Raw genomic sequence first — 17,311 nt, 5'->3', positions numbered from 1 at the left:
GCACCCCCACAGCTCCCTCAGCCTGTCCTCACGGCAGAGCTGCTCCAGCCCTTGGATCATCTTTGTGACCCCTTCTGGCCTCACCCCAGCAGCTCTGTGTCCTTCTTCTGCTGGGGACACCAGAACTGGCTGCAGTATTAAAGGTGAGGTCTCACCAGAGCAGAGCAGAGGGGAACTGTGTCGGCCAACCCTTTCCCTCCAGCAGCAGTTTGCTTTTGTTCCCATTAAGTGGACAGTCCCCTTTTTATCCCCAGCACAAAAGATCCTTCCCATTTGCCATAAAGGATGTCATTAATAGTGTAATTTTCTTGGTGTTTTGTTTATTCCCCTGGAATGGTTTGATGGATGCAGATAATTATCAGCCTATAAAAGCCAGCAAATGTGCTATTTTCTATCCCTCTAAATCATCAAACAAATAAAGTGTGAAACAGCATTTTTGAATACAATTTTCCCCTCTAATGGCTTAGAATTATTATCAGGAACAATGAAAATAAATAAGCAAATGTCTTGTGAGTTAAGGATTAAATGAGTGTGTCAGTGGAAAAAAAGAAGAGCAGACAGACCATGCTGGGGGACAAGGACCAGTTTGGAAGCCATTAAAGGATGACAGAAGAGGGAGTGACTGCCTCAGGTGCTCTTCTGGGACTTTCCAGTCTAGCTCAGACTCTGTCCTCACTGCTGCTTCTTCAAAGGGCTGCAATTCAATTCTGTCTTCTTCCTGGCCACTGAAACCTGTTAAAACTTGATCCACAACAAAGCTGATCCTCAGCCTGCTCATGCCCCTCTCTGCTGGGCAATTGTTCCACTCATGCCCCTCTCTGCCCTCCTCCCTCCTTCCTCTCTGCTGGGGAATTGTTCTGCACAAACCCTCCTCCCTCCTTCCTCTCTGCTGAGGCTCTCACCTGAAGCTCTCCCAAGTTTTGGCAGAGGCCCAGACCATCCTTGTCCCTTAGCTCAACCTCCCCCCAAAGCTTCCAAGACCTCTTCCTGCTACAGTTGTAGAATCATAGAATGGTGGGGGTTGGAAGGGACCTTCAGAGATCATTGAGTGCAACTCCCCCTGCCAAAGGAGCATCACCCAGGAACACATCCAGATGGGCCTTGAAAGTCCCTAGAGAAGGAGATTCCACCTCCCTAGAAGTCATCTTACAGAGAGCTTTTGATAGCTACACCACCTCACCTCCCCACCTCATTCCACCTCAGCCTCCCCTTGCACCAACACAGAGCAATTAAGCAGTGCTTAGATTATGCCATCTCCTGCACCCACCTCCTGCTGCAGACCAGGCACCGTGGGCAGGAGGCTCAGGCACAAGGCTTTGGAAATGTCACTTCAGGCCAATTCATGTGAGAAGGTAAGAAAGTTAATTTCACAGTGTCTGCACAAGGTCTGGCCAAGCAGGCCCCACACAGTTTAACAGCCATCATGACTGAAATGAGGAACAGAAACAAAAAGGGAACCAGCACATCTCAAATGCCTAAGCCCCTGTGTCAAGCTGGGGGTTAGTTATCTGTCTTCAAAGCAGATTTACTTGTGCCAAGAATACTGACCCTTGGAAAACTGAAATGCCAACCCACTCTGGAGTCATGGCAGGCAGAATAAGAAGCTATTATTTCAATCTCTGGGAGACAAAGTGTGTCCATAAAGGCACCATCTGAACCCTGACCTTCAACATCTTTAGCCCCTGTGACAGCAGCAATGCCTCCAAAGAACATCCCTGAGTCTATTAGGAATATTTATCACCCACTTGAAGCCATTAAGAACCACCACTACACACAGGGTAGTCCCTCATTTGCAAAGTTCAGCTCCTGGCTTTTTTTCTGCCAGGTAAAACACTTGGAACACTGCACAGAACCATCTACACCTCCCAGCAGTGCCACAGCCCAGCTCAGAGCAACGGGAGCTGCTTTCTCCGTGGTATTTTTCAGCTGTTTTGCAGACTCTGGGACAACAAGAAAAGGCATTTCAACAGGAGGAGTGGATTGCTCCTTTGTCAACAGCACTGCCATCTCCCTCCCTTTTGTGGTCACCTCTCTTTTCCTCACCTTTCCTTTCCTCCATGTTTAACCTCCCTTCTTCCCTCTCTCCCTTCCAGTTTGTTAAAAGCCAGCAATCAGCTCCCACTCTTCCTCTCCTCATCAATACCTGAGGTCACCCCCACCGGTGAATTCGCTCTGAGTATCCAGTTTCCCTCCCCAGGATCACACTTTGGGAAGGAAACTCTCCAGCTTTCCTCAGCTCCCTTCCCTCCTGGCTGCTTCCCATGGAGAATGCAGAGAGGTGCTCTGGAGATAAGATCACAGATGGATGGAGAGCTCCTTGTTCCCCGGGAAGAGCCTTTATCGAGTGCCTGCATTTTATCTCTAATGGATCACTCTACAGGACAATGGATGATGGAATTCAGGATCTTTAACCAGCAGTGTCAATGATTTCAAATAACGACATTTTTATTGAAATACAGGCAGGGAGAAAGATAAACACAGAGGCTGGGGAGTATCTGCTCCAAAAGCCGTAATAAGGAGTAAATAGGTAATGACAGAAGAAGATTACAACCACACAAACACACCAAATCAACCTGTCTGCTAAAGCCTGCAGAAAAAACCAGCTCTGCAGACAGCTGCTTAAACACAACCCTCTGGGAACCAGCACAGGGAAAAAATGAGGACAAAACCTGCTTGGGAAGGGGCTGGGTAAGAGTGAGCATTGCCAGCACTGACCCCACAGGCCTCCTTCCCTGGATATGATCTCTTCTTCATGCACAGAGCTGCCTAATTCTCAATCCCACTGCCAAGCACGACCTGAAGAAGCAAACAGCTCTGCTAGTAGCAGGACAATAAGGCAGATGAGAAACTGCCTCTCCTCCCTCCCCTACCAAACTCACCTTTGTGCAATTGCAAAGTCTCCATTTGGTTTCCAGCAATGCTAAGCAAAGTATCTCAGCTCCTTCTGGAGCTGGGATCAAATCCACACAGATCAGGATAGAGTGAAACCTACTGACTCTCTTGTGAGGACAGGCTGAGGGGGCTGGGGTCTTCAGCTTGGAGCAGAGGAGCCTTAGGGGTGCCCTCATCCATGTGTACAAAGATGTGCAGGGCAGTGTTGGGAGGACAGAGCCAGGCTCTGCTCAGGGATGTCAAAGGTCAGGCCAAGGGGCAATGGCTGCAGAACAGAAGGGAACAGAAGGGAAAACTCTTCCACTTGAGGGTGCTGGAGCCCTGGAGCAGGCTGCCCAGAGAGGTTGTGGAATCTCCTTCTCTGGAGACTTTCAAGCCCCACCTGGATGTGCTCCTGGGTGACCCTGCTCTGGCTGGGAGTTGGACTCAACGGCCTCCAGAGGTCACTTCCAACCCCTTCCATTCTATGATATGAACTCACAACTACAGGATTCACACCACCACCACCTCCTGTCAGTGTTTCACCAACCCAAAACTTCAAGACTTACAAAAAGAGATTTGTTTTCTTTCTTTCCCCAGAGCTCAACTGCAGTTTTGGAACTACTATTTCAGAGCAGAGCATTTCAAACCACCAACTATCTGCTGCTGGAAAGCCTCTCAGTGCACCAGGCCAGTCAGCTCCACAGCCACAAATGCCAGCACAAAGCCTAAACTACAGCCACATTGCAGTGCCTCTCTTTCCACAGAGCCATGGCTCTGCTCCTGAATGAGCAGCAAAAGAGGGCTGCTAAGAAAAGGTGTTTGGGGCAAAACCATGATGAAATCATCTCTCCATTCAAGTGTGGCCAAGAAGGTAATTAGTGTACAATTCAACAGAGATGAATGACTACCATGTTGATTGCCTTGCCTTGCCTCCCTCCAGTATTTGCTTTGAAGAACCTGTTCACATCAGATTGATTTCCCAAAATTAGTAATCAGATTATTAATTACTGGCTGGGTTTGGCAGTGAATGCTCCCTGGTATCAGGTGATGGACTGAAATGGGGCCACAGGAGGGTTTAAGGTTGGAGATGAGGAAAAATTTCCCTGCTACAAGAGCAGTGAGGGATTGGCACAGGCTGCCCAGGGAGGTGGTGGAGTCACCACCCCTGGAGGTGTTCAAGAAGCTTGTGGCCATAGCACTTGGGGGACACTGTTTAGTGGCCATGGTGGTGTTTGGTTAATGGTTGGACTTAATGGTCTTAAAGACCTCCTCAAATCCCAGATTTCTATGATTCTAAATATGAAGAAAAGCAAAAAATATGCTCCAAAGGTCTTACACACTACAAAAACCCTGAAACAGCTCATTGCAACTCAAGAAACAAGGAAGAAAAAAGGCAAGCAGGGGAGTCCACAGATGTTCCTACCTTGTACCTAGGCCTGTGAGAGCTGCCTCCCTCACTGGGCACAGGCCCAGTGAGCTCTACTCAGTGCTCCTGTTAAAAGCTACAAGCAATTGCTTACAGCACACAGAAGAAATCTACTCACCAGTAAGGAGAGAGGTGTTTGGATCAGGAAAGCCTTTGTGCCAAAGGTGCAGAGCTGCAATGCCTTCACACACACAGAGCCTGAGTTTGTGAAGGAGAAAAACCATTCCAAGGGTTTAGGGCCCCTCATCCATCAAGCTGCAGTGGTTCAGAGTACAGCTGCTACTCTGAAGCTGGAGCCTGTGCTCTACTCACTTATCAAAGCCAGAAGTGTTAGAGCTCAGATTTGATAAAGATCAGGGACAGGGTTTGTAAAGTTTTCTTTATTTCTTCCCTTGCTCCCCTTTGTCATGCTGATTGGGCAGTCGGCAACAAAGTGCCTGTGAAGGCAGACTGCGGACCGCTCAGAACATTAACTGGTTAACGACTGCCCAGCACTCAGAGGACACAGAGTGCTATTTAAGCAGTCATCGCTATAGGCTTCTGTTATTTTAGACTACACTTGTACTGCACTTGGCATCACCCAACCTCAATTTCCTCTGCTGAGTAAAGAAAAAATCCCTGCTGATTTCTGCCAACGTGTTAACAAAATGTGAATAAAGACAAAGCTCTGCAGTACCACTCCTGGTTCCTTCTGCTCTCTCCAACCCCTGCTTTCAGCACCATGCCAAGCCAGAATTTGCAAGCTCATTCTCCCACAGGGCCCAAGTCAGATCAGGCTGAAAGAGTTCTGTGAAGCATGGAAGCACATCTCCCTCCCATCTTGTCTGGGTGGCAAAGAGCACTGTTCAAAAGGCTCTGTTATTAAAACCAATCTGTGATCCTGTCAGACTTCCACAGATCTTCATTTCAAATCAGGCCTGAGCTTTGAGCAGGCACTTTCAAAAGGCAAGAATGAGTTGCAGCAAGAGCTTTCTTGGATCACAGATGAGCTTCTCTCAATCCAGACTGGGACTACTGAGCTGTGATGAATTAATGGTGCTGCAGAAGCAGCAGTGCAGGCATCAAACGCTGTGCCAGCGGAGTAGGAGTCCACTTGAAGACGCTGCTGTGCAAATGAGGATGTGCTCACGGGTCAGCATTGCCACCATCCTCCATCCTCATGGAAAGGGACAGAGAGGAACCACAGATGGAAGGATCCCCACTTTGCTAGGTTGGCTACAACTCACAGGTCAACCCCAACCTCAAAGGGTTCAGAATTTCAACAAGGGACTTCTGACAAGGGCTTGATGTGACAGGACAAGGGGCAATGGAGTGAAGCTTGAGGAGGGCAGATTTACACTGGAGATTAGGAAGAAATTCTTGACAGTGAGGGTGGGGAGACCCTGGAACAGGTTGCCCAGAGAGGGTGTGGATACCTCCTTCCTGGAGGTGTTCAAGGCCAGGTTGGATGAGGCCTTGAGCAAGCTGGGCTGGTGGGAGGTGTCCCTGCCCAGGGCAGGGGGGCTGGAATAGATGACCCCTGAGGTCCTTTCCAACACAAGCCACCGAAGCCAGCTCTTCATACAGCTTGGTTTGATGAACTTCAGAACCACAGCAAAACCACCCAGGCTGCTCATGATTCAGCCTCTGTTCCCACCCCAGTCCCTTGCCCTTGTTACACAGACCCAGCCACCATCCTTCCCTTCCTGAGGTGATTTCCACCAGCCCTCAACCACAGCACCACCCCCGGGACAAAGCCCCCCCCAGACCCGAGGGGAGCCCCAGGGTGGGGGGAAGGCTTCTTTGAGTAGCAGGAGCAGAGTGTGCTTTGTATTGATTAACTAATGACTGCAGTACATGAAGCTTGAAAGGCTGCATTAATAACTGACTGCTGCACTGCTCCCATTTATCAGGGAATTACAGGGGGATGCAACTCTGCATCTCAATACAGCTCCTGTGGAACTCACAGCAAATCAACATGCAAAGGTTCCCAGTGCAGAAAGCCTCTCCCAAAGCTTTCACCTCATGGTTTTCAAAGAGGTAGGAGAGTGAGGAGCTGCTCTGCCAGGCCATCCATTAGCTGCCTTTCCTTTTATTTCTTTTAATGAATATCTCTGTTCCTTTCTCTCTCCCTTTTATCAACAGAAAAGGGTCTTGCTTTGCCAAATCTGCCTGAGAGCAAATGGTGTTGCAGTTAATCTATAAATCAACCATCACCATAAATTCTCTTCTTTCTCCATCCAAAACTGCAGAGCTGTAAAACAGATTACAAGGGATAGCAGAGGCAGGAAGGAAATTTGTGAGCTGCAAGGAGCCCATCATGGCCAAATGGCCTTCCCCTGCCCCTCCTTTCTTCTCCACTCCACCCCAACAAGCCTGTAAATCTCTACTGTCAGGAGTGGAACACACAAAGAGCAAGTGTGTGCACACATTCAAGAGCAAAGCAACCTCACAGACTTTGTGTGGAAGGCTGATGCAGAGCTGAGGGAGGAAAGGCTGCAAAATATTGCTCTGAATTCCCCAACACCAAGAAGCAGGAAAACTCAGGAGGACAAAACCAAACCACCACAAAAGTCTCTGTAGGGAGCAAAATGGAAAGTCAGAGTGCAACAATTCCAGCCCTCAGTTCCCTCAGGGGCAAACTGCCTGTGTGAGTCCAGCTAATCCAGCTTTAAGGAACTCCCAGGATCTCCAGGGAGCAAGGGTTACTGAGATCCACATAATCAAGACTCATAATCACTTCTGATCAATTCAGCAATTCAACTGCCCCATGCAATTGCCCCCCAGGGGCATCTAATAGATAGAAGGCAATAAATGATGCGAGGAACAAGTGCCCTTCCCCCCTGCTGCCAGACCATTCAGCACCAAACCTTAAAGCCAGCTGCTTCAAATGAGATTACACCCAGCTGGTGAAAAGCACAGCATATGTGAGAGTGCTAAAGCAGAGGGATGGTGCAGAATTCCACATGGGAATGGGGATGAGGACCCAGCACCCTGCACTGCAAAGGAAGGAGGAGGGAAGCTGGAAGAGACTCAAGCTCCATGCCTGTATCAGAATCATAAAATCACTTAGGCTGCAGAAGAACTTTGAGATGGAGTCCAACAATTAGGTCATTTTCTTCCTCCAAGACAATTTTCCAGGGATTAACATTTTCTACCCTGAGGGGAGGACAGGACAAGTTCTGACTAAGGCAGATGCAAAGCTTCCTAAGCCAGCAGTGCCACAGAACTGCAGCACTGAGGGCTTCAGCACTTTCTACCTGCAGCTGCTCCAGTATCTGCTTTTAGCCAAGGATACAGAGGGCTCCCTCCACAACCCTCTCCCAGAGGAACCATCACATCTTGCTTTGTCTCCCCATCACAACTGGTGGAAAATGTGAGGTGGCACCAGTAACAGACACTGAGAGTTTATTGGAGTGCAGATGTTACAAGCAAGCCCTCCTGTGGATTTGTTTGCCTCCATCCCTACAGACAGCCTGACCCTGCACAGGGAGCCTTGCAAGATACCCTGAAGGAACCAAAAGAGAACTGTTACAGTGCTTGAACCAACAAAGATTTCAGGGAACAATGTGTGCTCTCAGGTAAGCAGCCTTCAGGCTTTGCCACGTGAGGAAAGGCTGAGAGAGATGGGGGTGTGCAGCCTTGAGAAGAGAAGGCTTAGGGGAGACCTTCTCACCATGCTCCAGTACACAAAGGGTGGCTGCCAGGAGGATGGAGACTGCCTTTAACAAGGGACAGACAAGGGGTGATGGGGACAAGTTGCTGCTGGGGAGATTCCCACTGGAATCCAGAAGAAAACTGTTCCCCATGACAGCAGTTGGACATTGGAATCATCTCCCAAGGGAAGCAGTGGATTGCCCCACACTGGGCAGTTTTCAGACTCAGCTTGCCAGGGGGCTGGGCCAGCTCCTTTCAACTCCACCACCCCCTAGGAAGGTTGGAGCAGATGGTCCTTGGGGTCCCTTCCAAGCTGGCATGCTGTGACTTCTACCAAGAGAGAATTCCAGAAGTGCTGTGGGGTGGTTTGGGTTTTTTTCCCACGTAATTGTGTGTGAGCAGGAGCAGTGCCTCCAACTAATCATATTATTTTAAAGTTCCTTTGGTAATTTGTCCTTAATTCCACCTAAACTGCTGCTCTGGCATAAAGTGTACTTTGTGATAGCAAAGTCAAACAGATTAGGCATGATCCACTTGCAGCAAGGGAGTGTTTTGGAGAGGAGACCATATAACTTAAAAGCTAAAGCTGGCTCCCTGTGTTAATTAAAGGGGATTAAACATCCATCATGATAAGGGAACAGGGACACTTTATAAAAATCAATTACCTTCCTCAGTGTCACTCTGCTTCAACACCTGCAGCTTCCAAGAGGAAGGATGCAGAGTAACATCCCAACAGCACTGAGAGGTGCATTGCACAGCCCTGCTACAGCAGAAGAGCTGAGAGAAAGCACTTTATTAGCCAGGCAGGGGCTAGTGTGTTGACAGAAGAAGACAGAGACATGACACCAGGAAAGTGCAGCCATCAAGCTCACCTCAGGGGTGTTCAAAGCTTCCTTTGGCACTTCCCCACTGCAGGAAGCCCTGCAGGTGGGAACTGCACATCTTCAGGGGGGGTGTTTAAGATGCTGGAGCAGCTCTGCTATGAAAGCCAGATAAGGATCAGCCTGGAGAAGAGAAGGCTCCAGGGACACACCTTAGAGCAGCCTTTGAGTATTTGGAGGGAGCTACAGGAGAGCTAAGGAAGGACTTTGTTTAAGGTCAGGGAGTGGCAGGACAAGGGACAATGGCTTCAGACTGGAAGGAGCTTGATTTAGATGAAACATTAGGAAGAAACTCTTCCCCAGGAGGGTGCTGAGGCACTAGAACTGGTTGCCCAGAGAAGCTGTGGAGGCTCCAATCCTGGAAGTGTTCAAGGCCAGGCTGGATGAGTCCTTGAATGACCTGGTCTAGGGAGAGGAGTCCCTGCCCCTGGCAGGAGGGTTGGAACTGGATGATCTAGAAGGTTCCTCCCAACCCAACCCATCCTCTGGCTCCCTGAAAAACAACCTTTTGAAACTGCCAGGGCTGAGATGCATTCACTCCTCAATAAAATGCCCCAATAACCATGGGGTATGAGGCTTGGCATTCAGCTTTGCTGCTGCTGTCATTACAAAAATCAGAGCCCTGTTGGCATCATTTGACAATCTGCTCTATTTCAGCTCTCAGCCTATGAATGCAGAAGGTAATTAAATGTAATATGTACAACTGATACACTAAAAACTCCTACCACAGGAGGTTTAATTCAGGGCTGCAAAATGAAAGACATTCAAACTTCTGGGGGAAAAAAAAAGAGCAAACCTGAAGCCAGTGTGAAAGGGCTGTAATTAAACTGCTAATGGCAGAAGGACATTTTATTGTCATTTGAGAAACAAGCAAGAGACTCAATGTGGCAGCTCCTGCCTGAGAAGCTTAAGGTGAAGTTACAAAACACCTTCCCTGCTACCTCTTCAGCCTGTCAGCTTGATTTTCCAGTGAAAATCAACAACAGGGTGGCTACAATGGGCACCAGATGCATACACCTGAGAAGGGATGGATGGGAACAGATGATCAATACCTGAAGGGATCCTACAGGAAGGCTGCAGAGGGACTTTTCACAAGGACAAGGGGGGATGGTTTGAAGCTGAGGCAGAGCAGGGTTCGACCTAGGAAGAAGTTCTTCAGCACCAGGGTAGTGAGACTCTGGAACAGGCTGCTCAGGGGGGTTGTGGATGCCTCCTCCCTGGGGGAGTTCAAGGCCAGGCTGGATGAGGCTTGAGCAGCTGAATCTACTTGAGAGGTGTCCCTGCCCATGGCAAGGGGGTTGGGAGCTGGATGATCTCTGAGGTCCCTTCCAACCTAAGCCATTTTATGATCACCTTCAACAGGAGGCCAGTGTGCCCTGGCAGGGGCAGCAAGGACATCCCTGCAGCAGCAATCATCATGGCTGAAGACACAGAGCAGTGCTTGTTCTTGGTACAAGACAGAACTTCAGAAGGAAATGCACTGCAGTCTCCAGGTGTGGATAAATCACTTAATGAGCCTGGAAGCAGGAAAGAGCTGTCCTCCATTAGCCCCTTCCCTCTCCCTCATCACTGGATGACCCTTCACTGCTCAAGTACTTCACTCAGCGCCGCATCCCCGGTGACACAGCTCTGTGGGGACAGCTCAGGCTGCTGCAGCCTGCTCTGCCCTGCTTATGGAAAGGCACAGCACAAGAAAGTGTTGGCAGCAGGACCTCTCTGCAGTGACAGAGACACACATTAATCAAGGAGTCGTATGGCCGAGCAGATGCTCATTAGGTTGCACAAAGAAGCCATCTTCAGTTGTTGAGCCACAGGCAGGCAACTGCAGTCCCAAGTTCCCACAGCATGAAACTGCAGTCCCAAGTTCCCACAGCACCTGGTTTGAGAGGGGAATAACCCAAAACTCCAAAGGCAGAAAGTGAAGACATGAAACATCTCAGTAACTACCCTCCCTGACCCATGAGGAAGGTTCCATCCTCAGCTGTCCACTGAGGTGGCTTCCCAGGGTCAGAACACATCCAGAGCTCCCCGAGAAGGTGCTTTACCTTCAGCACAGCAAATGAACAGCAGCACTTCTTGGAGAAGCCCCTTGAAGAGGTCTGGGAGGCCACCTCACTGGTGGCCTCCCTTCTCACCAACAGAGCTGGTGGCTTCCACCACTCCTTCATGCTACCCTAACAAAGCCAAAGCTAATTCATGAGAGACATCAAGTCATGGTTTTTAACAGTCCCTTCTGAGGCAGAATACTACCAATACACCAAGTCCTTGATTTCACTCCATAAACAGCTCTGACAGGCAAACAATAACCCTGCCTCTTCCTTTAGAGCTCAACCCCAAACTGGTAGACTTTGTAACTCTCCACACTCCTGCTGCTCCCCGAGGTGATTCAAAGATGATCACTGTCAGAGGCAAAGAGTCTATAAAAAGGATGAAGGAAGCTGGGAAATTTCCACAGAGGTGGTGCCAGAAAAGCAGAAGGAAGGTTTTGAGCCATCTCTGAGCAAAGCCAGGCTGCACCACTGGAATTCCATCACTGAAGTCCGAGAGCTCCCCCAGCTGAGCTCTGAGACGACTGCAGCGACAGGCAGGAGTCTGAGCCTGGGCTGAGTGCTCAGGTACCTGGAGAGTTCCAGCTCTGCTCTAAGGGGGATTCAGATTCACTCCTCAGAAGCCAATGCTTGTCCTCAGAAGAGCTTGAGAAATCATTCACTGAAGCTGTCACACAGAAGAACAAGGAAGAAACGACTCAGGCAAGTGGCATACTCTTGCCTTATGCTGGAGGGCAGAGCAGGAGGCCTGCCAGAGCAGCAGTGGCATCCTGTCACAGCACATCGAGTTGTGTGCCACACGCTGGCAGCTGGGCAGCAAAACTCAGCTGAAGGGGAAAATGCTTTGTCCAAGAGGTGATGCAGCCTCCAAAGCCTCATCTGCCCCAACAGTGCAAGCTTCACAGGAATGGTTGCTTGAAAGAGCTGATGAACACAGAATGGCTGCATTCAAACCCACCCCTCCTCTGAAGTGGAGTTATATAGAGATATAAAGCCAAAAATAAGAAAAGCAAAGCACCAAACAAGCCAAAACCCCAGCAGGTGCAGAGCACCTTCCTGCTTTGAGCTCTGACCAGCAATACCTGAGCTGCTTTACAAGATTTTCTGATTTCTCCTCTTTATGCCAGCTAAAGCAGCAGTGCCTGGGCTCAGGGTCTCACCACTGGATGGGTAGGGAGACACTGAAACAGGCTGCCCAGGGAGGCTGTGGATGTCCCCTCTCTGGAGGTGTTCAAAGCCAGCTTGCATGAGGCCTTGAGCAACCTGGGCTGGTGGAGGTGTGCCTGCCCATGGCAGGGGGGCTGGAACTGAATGATCTTGAAGGTCTCTTCCAACCCAACCCATTCTATGAATCTAAGAACCCTTCAACAACTGAAACCTCTTAGAGGAATTTCAGGAGCCTTCTCCTCTCCAGGCTGAACAGCCCCAACTCTCCCAGCCTGTCCCCATAGGGGAGGTTCTCCATCCCTGTAACCATCATCATGGCCTCTTCTGGACCCACCCCAGCAGTTCCATGTCCCTCCCATGCTGGGGGCACCAGACCTGGACACAGTGCTGCAGCTGGGGTCTCTCAAAACCCTTTTGATCACTTGAGAGTCTGGGGAACATCCATTATTTCCACCCTGTCACCAGCTTCTCTTTTCAAGCTAATCTGCTCTTGCTTCCACTTTTTGAAAGAGATAACTCTCTGTTCTGGGCTGGGAACAAAAAGCAAGCAGCAGAGCTGATAACACACAGGCATGAAAGGAGCAGTCAGAGACAGCCACAATCGCGTGACCCCAGCACAAACCTCAGGTCAGCTGCTCCTACAGCTCGGAGCAGCCAGCTCCTGTGTGCTGAGGTGCTAAAACACCACACTACAGAAGACACTGGCCTGCCTGGTGGGCACTGGGCAAGGACATCAAAAGAAGTGTCACCAGCATGGTGAGGGAGGTGATTCTCCACCTCTTCTCTGCTCTGACGAGGTCCAGCCGGCAGCCCTGCATCCAGTTCTGGGGCCCCCAGCGCAAGAAGGACCTGGAGCTGCTGAAGGGGATCCAGAGGAGGCTACAAAGATGATCAGAGGGCTGGAGAACCTCTGCTACGGAGACAGGCTGAGAGAGTTAGGGCTGTTCAGCCTGGAAAAGGCTCCAGAGAGGCCTTCCAGTGCCTGAAGGGGCTACAGAAGAGCTAGGGAGGGGCTTCTGACAAGGGCTTGGAGTGACAGGATGAGAGGCAACAGCTTTGAGCTGGAAGAGGAGAGACTGAGATTGGGGATTAGGAAGAATTGCTTTCAGTTGAGGGTGGGGAGACACTGGAACAGGTTGCCCAAGGAGGCTGTAGATGCCCCCTCCCTGGAGGTGTTCAAGGCCAGGCTGGATGAGGCCTTGAGCAACCTGGGCTGGTGAGAGGTGTCCCTGCCCATAGCAGGGGGGCTGGAACTGGATGAGCTTGAAGGTCCTTTCCAACCCAAACGATTGTGAGTGGCTGTCGTGTGCTGCTGGCACCACCTGCTGGAGACAGGCACCAACCAGGAACGGTTTGATGGGGCTGCTGCAGGCAAGGGGAAAGAAGTGACAGCATCTAAAAGGTGTCAGGTTTCACTGCTAATCCGGAGAGCTGTTTCTGGAGCTCAAGCTCGTTGAACAGAGCTATCAGGAGATTCTGCAAAACCCTTCAGCATCTGCCTGAAAGAGGGATTCTAACCATCAGGTACCTCCTGGAAACCCAAGATTTTCTGCCACTGAACTTCCTGATCCAGCTCCTTTCCAGCACTGTCAAAGAAACACTCCAGCCACTCATTAAACCCCTTTTGCTGCTGTAGCTTCTCCATGCCCACAGGCAGCACCAGCCTGGAGATAACCTGGTGGCACAGGGGACTCATATTACAGAGAGATGGGAGGCTCTTGCCTGCCATCACCAGGGCACAATGACAGCAGCTTCACCCTGACATTTAAGCTCTCATTTGCACCTAAATGTCAATATTTTATTAGTCACATCAAGATCTTCAGCAAAGCTCTTCTAAGGCTGCTAAATCTCTTTGGTTATGCCATTAAGTGAGAAGCTGGGGAAGGAAGAACAGGAGATTTGGACTCAAGATTTAGTCATTTCACCCTTACCCATTTGGTTATTTTGTGTGGAAGGTTAATTTCCAACTGCTCTGTGCAGCAAGTGTTGAAAAAAAAATGTTTACTGTTGTTGTAAGAACTGCCCCTGCAAAGGGCTCCTTTTGTCCTGTGGCTGGAGTGGTAAAGGAATTGACCTCTTGAACAAGTGGCAGTTGGAAGCTAACAGATGTTTGCAGCCTACAGCACCACCCAAGAACATCCTTCCACCGTGAAAAGTGCAGCTCAAGCATCCACACATTCCCATCACCATCACTCCTTACCCTGAAAGGTTGGACTTGATGATCCCTGAGGTCCCTTCCAAGCTGCTGTTCTCTGAATTCTTGCTCTCCCACAGTTATGGAGTACAAACCACACTCTCCTGTGCATTACCTGCCCACAAGCCCCGAGTGCTGACATCTTTTTGCCACCTCCCTAATTCTGCTGCTCTTCTAGAAAAGGCAGGAATTAGGCCTCTGAGTGAGTCAGCATGAAAGAAGACTGCTTCTAAGTGTAGAGGAGAAGAGGAGAGGGGAAAAGGAAAGAGACTAAGCAGGCCTGATGGAATTAGACCTGAAGCAAAGGTTTTTGCAGTGATCTGTGTGAGGGCAGAGGTTTGCAGCCACCATTTAGTATTTGATCACTCACCAGGATTTTGGCTCCCCAAAATGCAAGTAGTTGATGCTGTAGAGATCCATGTCCTCTGTATGCCAAGCAAATGTGGTCTTCCACATCCCAAAGTAGAGGTAGGGAGTGTTCACACCTTCTATGATAATGCCACACTCGTGTTCCACCATGTCCAAGAGGGTGTTCAGGTTGCCAATATTCCATTCTTCCACATCCTGGAATTCAAAGCACATGTTTGGGACTGGAACACCCTCACAAACTGTAAAGCAGAGTAACACCACAGCTCCCTCTGAATGCATTCAGATGTGGCCAGCCTGCTGTTATCTGCATCCATTTAATTCCACCTGCTGCCAGGAAGTTAAGTGTTCATCAATAACCATGAGGAGATGCATCACCACCACTTTGTGGCAAAGGGATTGATCACAAACCTCTCACTAAATGTGCTCTCTGAAGCAGCATTTGTACTGTGTGATACCCTCCAGATAAGTAACTGCCTGACTAATAAACACAAGATAAACTAAGGGTAAAACACACTTCTCTCCATGGCATCTTCCAGCCAGACATTCTTCACCTGATGGATGTGTAGCAGCTGATGAGAAACACCAACCCAGCCAAAGTGGCAGAAGCCTCTGCATCAGCTCAGTGCCTCAGATAAAGAACAGGGCAGACACTTGGGGTGTTACTGGTATTTAAACAGCAAGAGCAATAAGCAGTGCCAAATCTGGAAGCTGGTTTGCTCTGCTTCAGTTTGCAGTAGTAAAGGTCTCACAAACTGGTACAAATCTTCCACTTGAGGCTGCCTGAAGAGGAACAGCAAGGTCCTGCAGCAGGGCTGGGGGCTATCCTCAGGATCAGTCCATGCTGGGGGATGAAGGGATGGAGCAGCCCTGTGGAGGAGGACTCGATGGTGCTGGTGGATAAAGAGCTGGACATGAGCCACAAATATGCACTCACAGCCCAGAGCAAACCTGCCCTGGGCTGATCCCCAGCAGTGTGGGCAGCAGGGGCAGGGAGGGGATTCTGGCCCTCTGCTCAGACCCCCACTTGCAGTGCTGGGGTCAGCTGTGGAGTCCTCTGATAACAAAAAGAGACTTGGACATTAGCAGGCAGTTTATACTGCAGACAAGCAGACAGCACCCCCCCAATAAAGGTCACTTTCTGCTCAAAAGAAAACTGCAGAGGAAGGGCACTGCTTTAAATTAGCTTCCTAAACAGACTAGGAAGATAAGCAACCTTTATCATCTCCAGCAGGAGAAACCACAACAGAATCAAGCAGGAACCACAACAGAATTAAAGCCTAGGATGCAATTTCTCCAAGGAAAAGGCTGAAACAATTTGAATTGTAAAACAATTTCCCATGCAGGTGCCCTGGATCCTAACAGAGCCAACTCCAAAGGGGGGAAAAAACCCAACCCACAATCCAGCTGAAAATGTTTTCATTGTGCTGATCAAAACAGAAAGTATTTTAGATGAAGCACCCAGTTCCTTCAAATGCTGCTCTGCTTTCTGGCTCTCTAAGGTGCTTCAGCAGAAATCTCAATTTTATTCCCATTAAAAGACAAAACCAAACAGAGCTCTGTGGGGACAGATTCAGAGAATGGGTTGGCTTGGAAGGGACTTTAAAGTAACCACCCAGTTCCAACCCCCTGCCATGGGCAGGGACACCTCCCACCAGCCCAGGTTGCTCAAGGCCTCATCCAACCTGGCCTTGAGCACCTCTGGCTCTCTACAACTCCCCAAAAGGTTGGAGCCAGGTGGGGGTTGGGCTCTTCTCCCTAGTAACAAGTGACAGAAGAGGAAATGGCCTCAAGCTGCACAAGGGCAGGTTTAGTTTGGACACCAGGAACAATTTCTTCCCCAGAAGGGCTGCAAAAACCCTGGCACAGGCTGCCCAGGGCAGTGGTGGTATCCCCATCCCTGGAGATGTTTAAAAGCCAGAGAGATGTGGTGCTGAGGGCTGTGCTTTAGTGGCAACCTAGTGCTGGGTTGATGCTGAACTCGGTGACCTTGGAGGTCTTCTTCAACCTCAGCAGTTCTGTGGGTGTAGATCAAGTGAACTCTGAACTGCTGCTCTGTGGCAAGAAAGGAGCAAGAAGGAAATCAGTGTCCAGAAGGATAAGGAAGAGCATTTCACTTACTGCATCATACAGTGAGCCACTGATATCAGCCCCATAAATTGGAGAGACAAATGTGAGGTTCTTCCAGTACTTGCGCTCCAAGTCCTCAAAATCTTGATGGCGTGGAGTACAATACCTGATAAGAGCAGGGCACAGATAAGGATGTGAGAAGCCCTAAGGAGTCCTCATCACAGCCAGACAAATGACTGGGGAGGTCTGTGCATTCCAAAGCAGGCAGCTCAGGAGGCTGGGGAAGGTGCACTTCACTTCTCATTCCGGTCAGACTCTGCTGCCTCGCTGCGGACTCCTCACTGCCTTTGGAGCCCTCCTGCAAAGCCTCCCAGTGCAGGAGGGGAGCACCACAGCCCCACCCCAAGGACACAGGACACGGTTGGGACCCAGGGAGCTGAAGGCAGGTAGAGCACTCCTCTGTCTGCTCTGTCAGCAATATTTATGTCAAAGCTGACTGCATGATGTCAGCAATGCTGGAGGTAAAGCCCAGGGTACTCCAGCCCTGGGACAGGGACTCTGCAAGGGGATGCAACCACAGCACTTGGCTGGCCCCAGGTAAGGGAATTGCTCTGCAGAGGTCCTGCTCCCTTCAGAGGATGCTGGTGGA

The 17,311-nt window shown here is 49.8% G+C and overlaps 1 protein-coding gene across 3 annotated transcripts in view; it reads right to left on the bottom strand.

Moving 5' to 3' along the window:
* KDM4B (lysine demethylase 4B) overlaps window positions 1-17,311 on the bottom strand; it is an 89,971-nt gene that overhangs the window by 55,507 nt on the left and 17,153 nt on the right. For all 3 annotated transcript variants that reach the window (XM_054175087.1, XM_054175089.1, XM_054175090.1), the window contains 2 exons: window positions 16,714-16,828; window positions 14,597-14,790 (listed from right to left, as the gene is read on the bottom strand). In XM_054175087.1, coding sequence (XP_054031062.1) covers window positions 14,597-14,790; window positions 16,714-16,828 — 309 coding nt within the window. The remainder of the gene's footprint in view (window positions 1-14,596; window positions 14,791-16,713; window positions 16,829-17,311) is intronic.

This window comes from Dryobates pubescens, chromosome 31 (assembly GCF_014839835.1).
Source record: "Dryobates pubescens isolate bDryPub1 chromosome 31, bDryPub1.pri, whole genome shotgun sequence".
NCBI lineage: Eukaryota > Metazoa > Chordata > Aves > Piciformes > Picidae > Dryobates > Dryobates pubescens.
The sequence above is the reverse complement of the archived record's forward strand: the minus strand, read 5'-3'. Positions and strand labels throughout refer to the sequence as shown.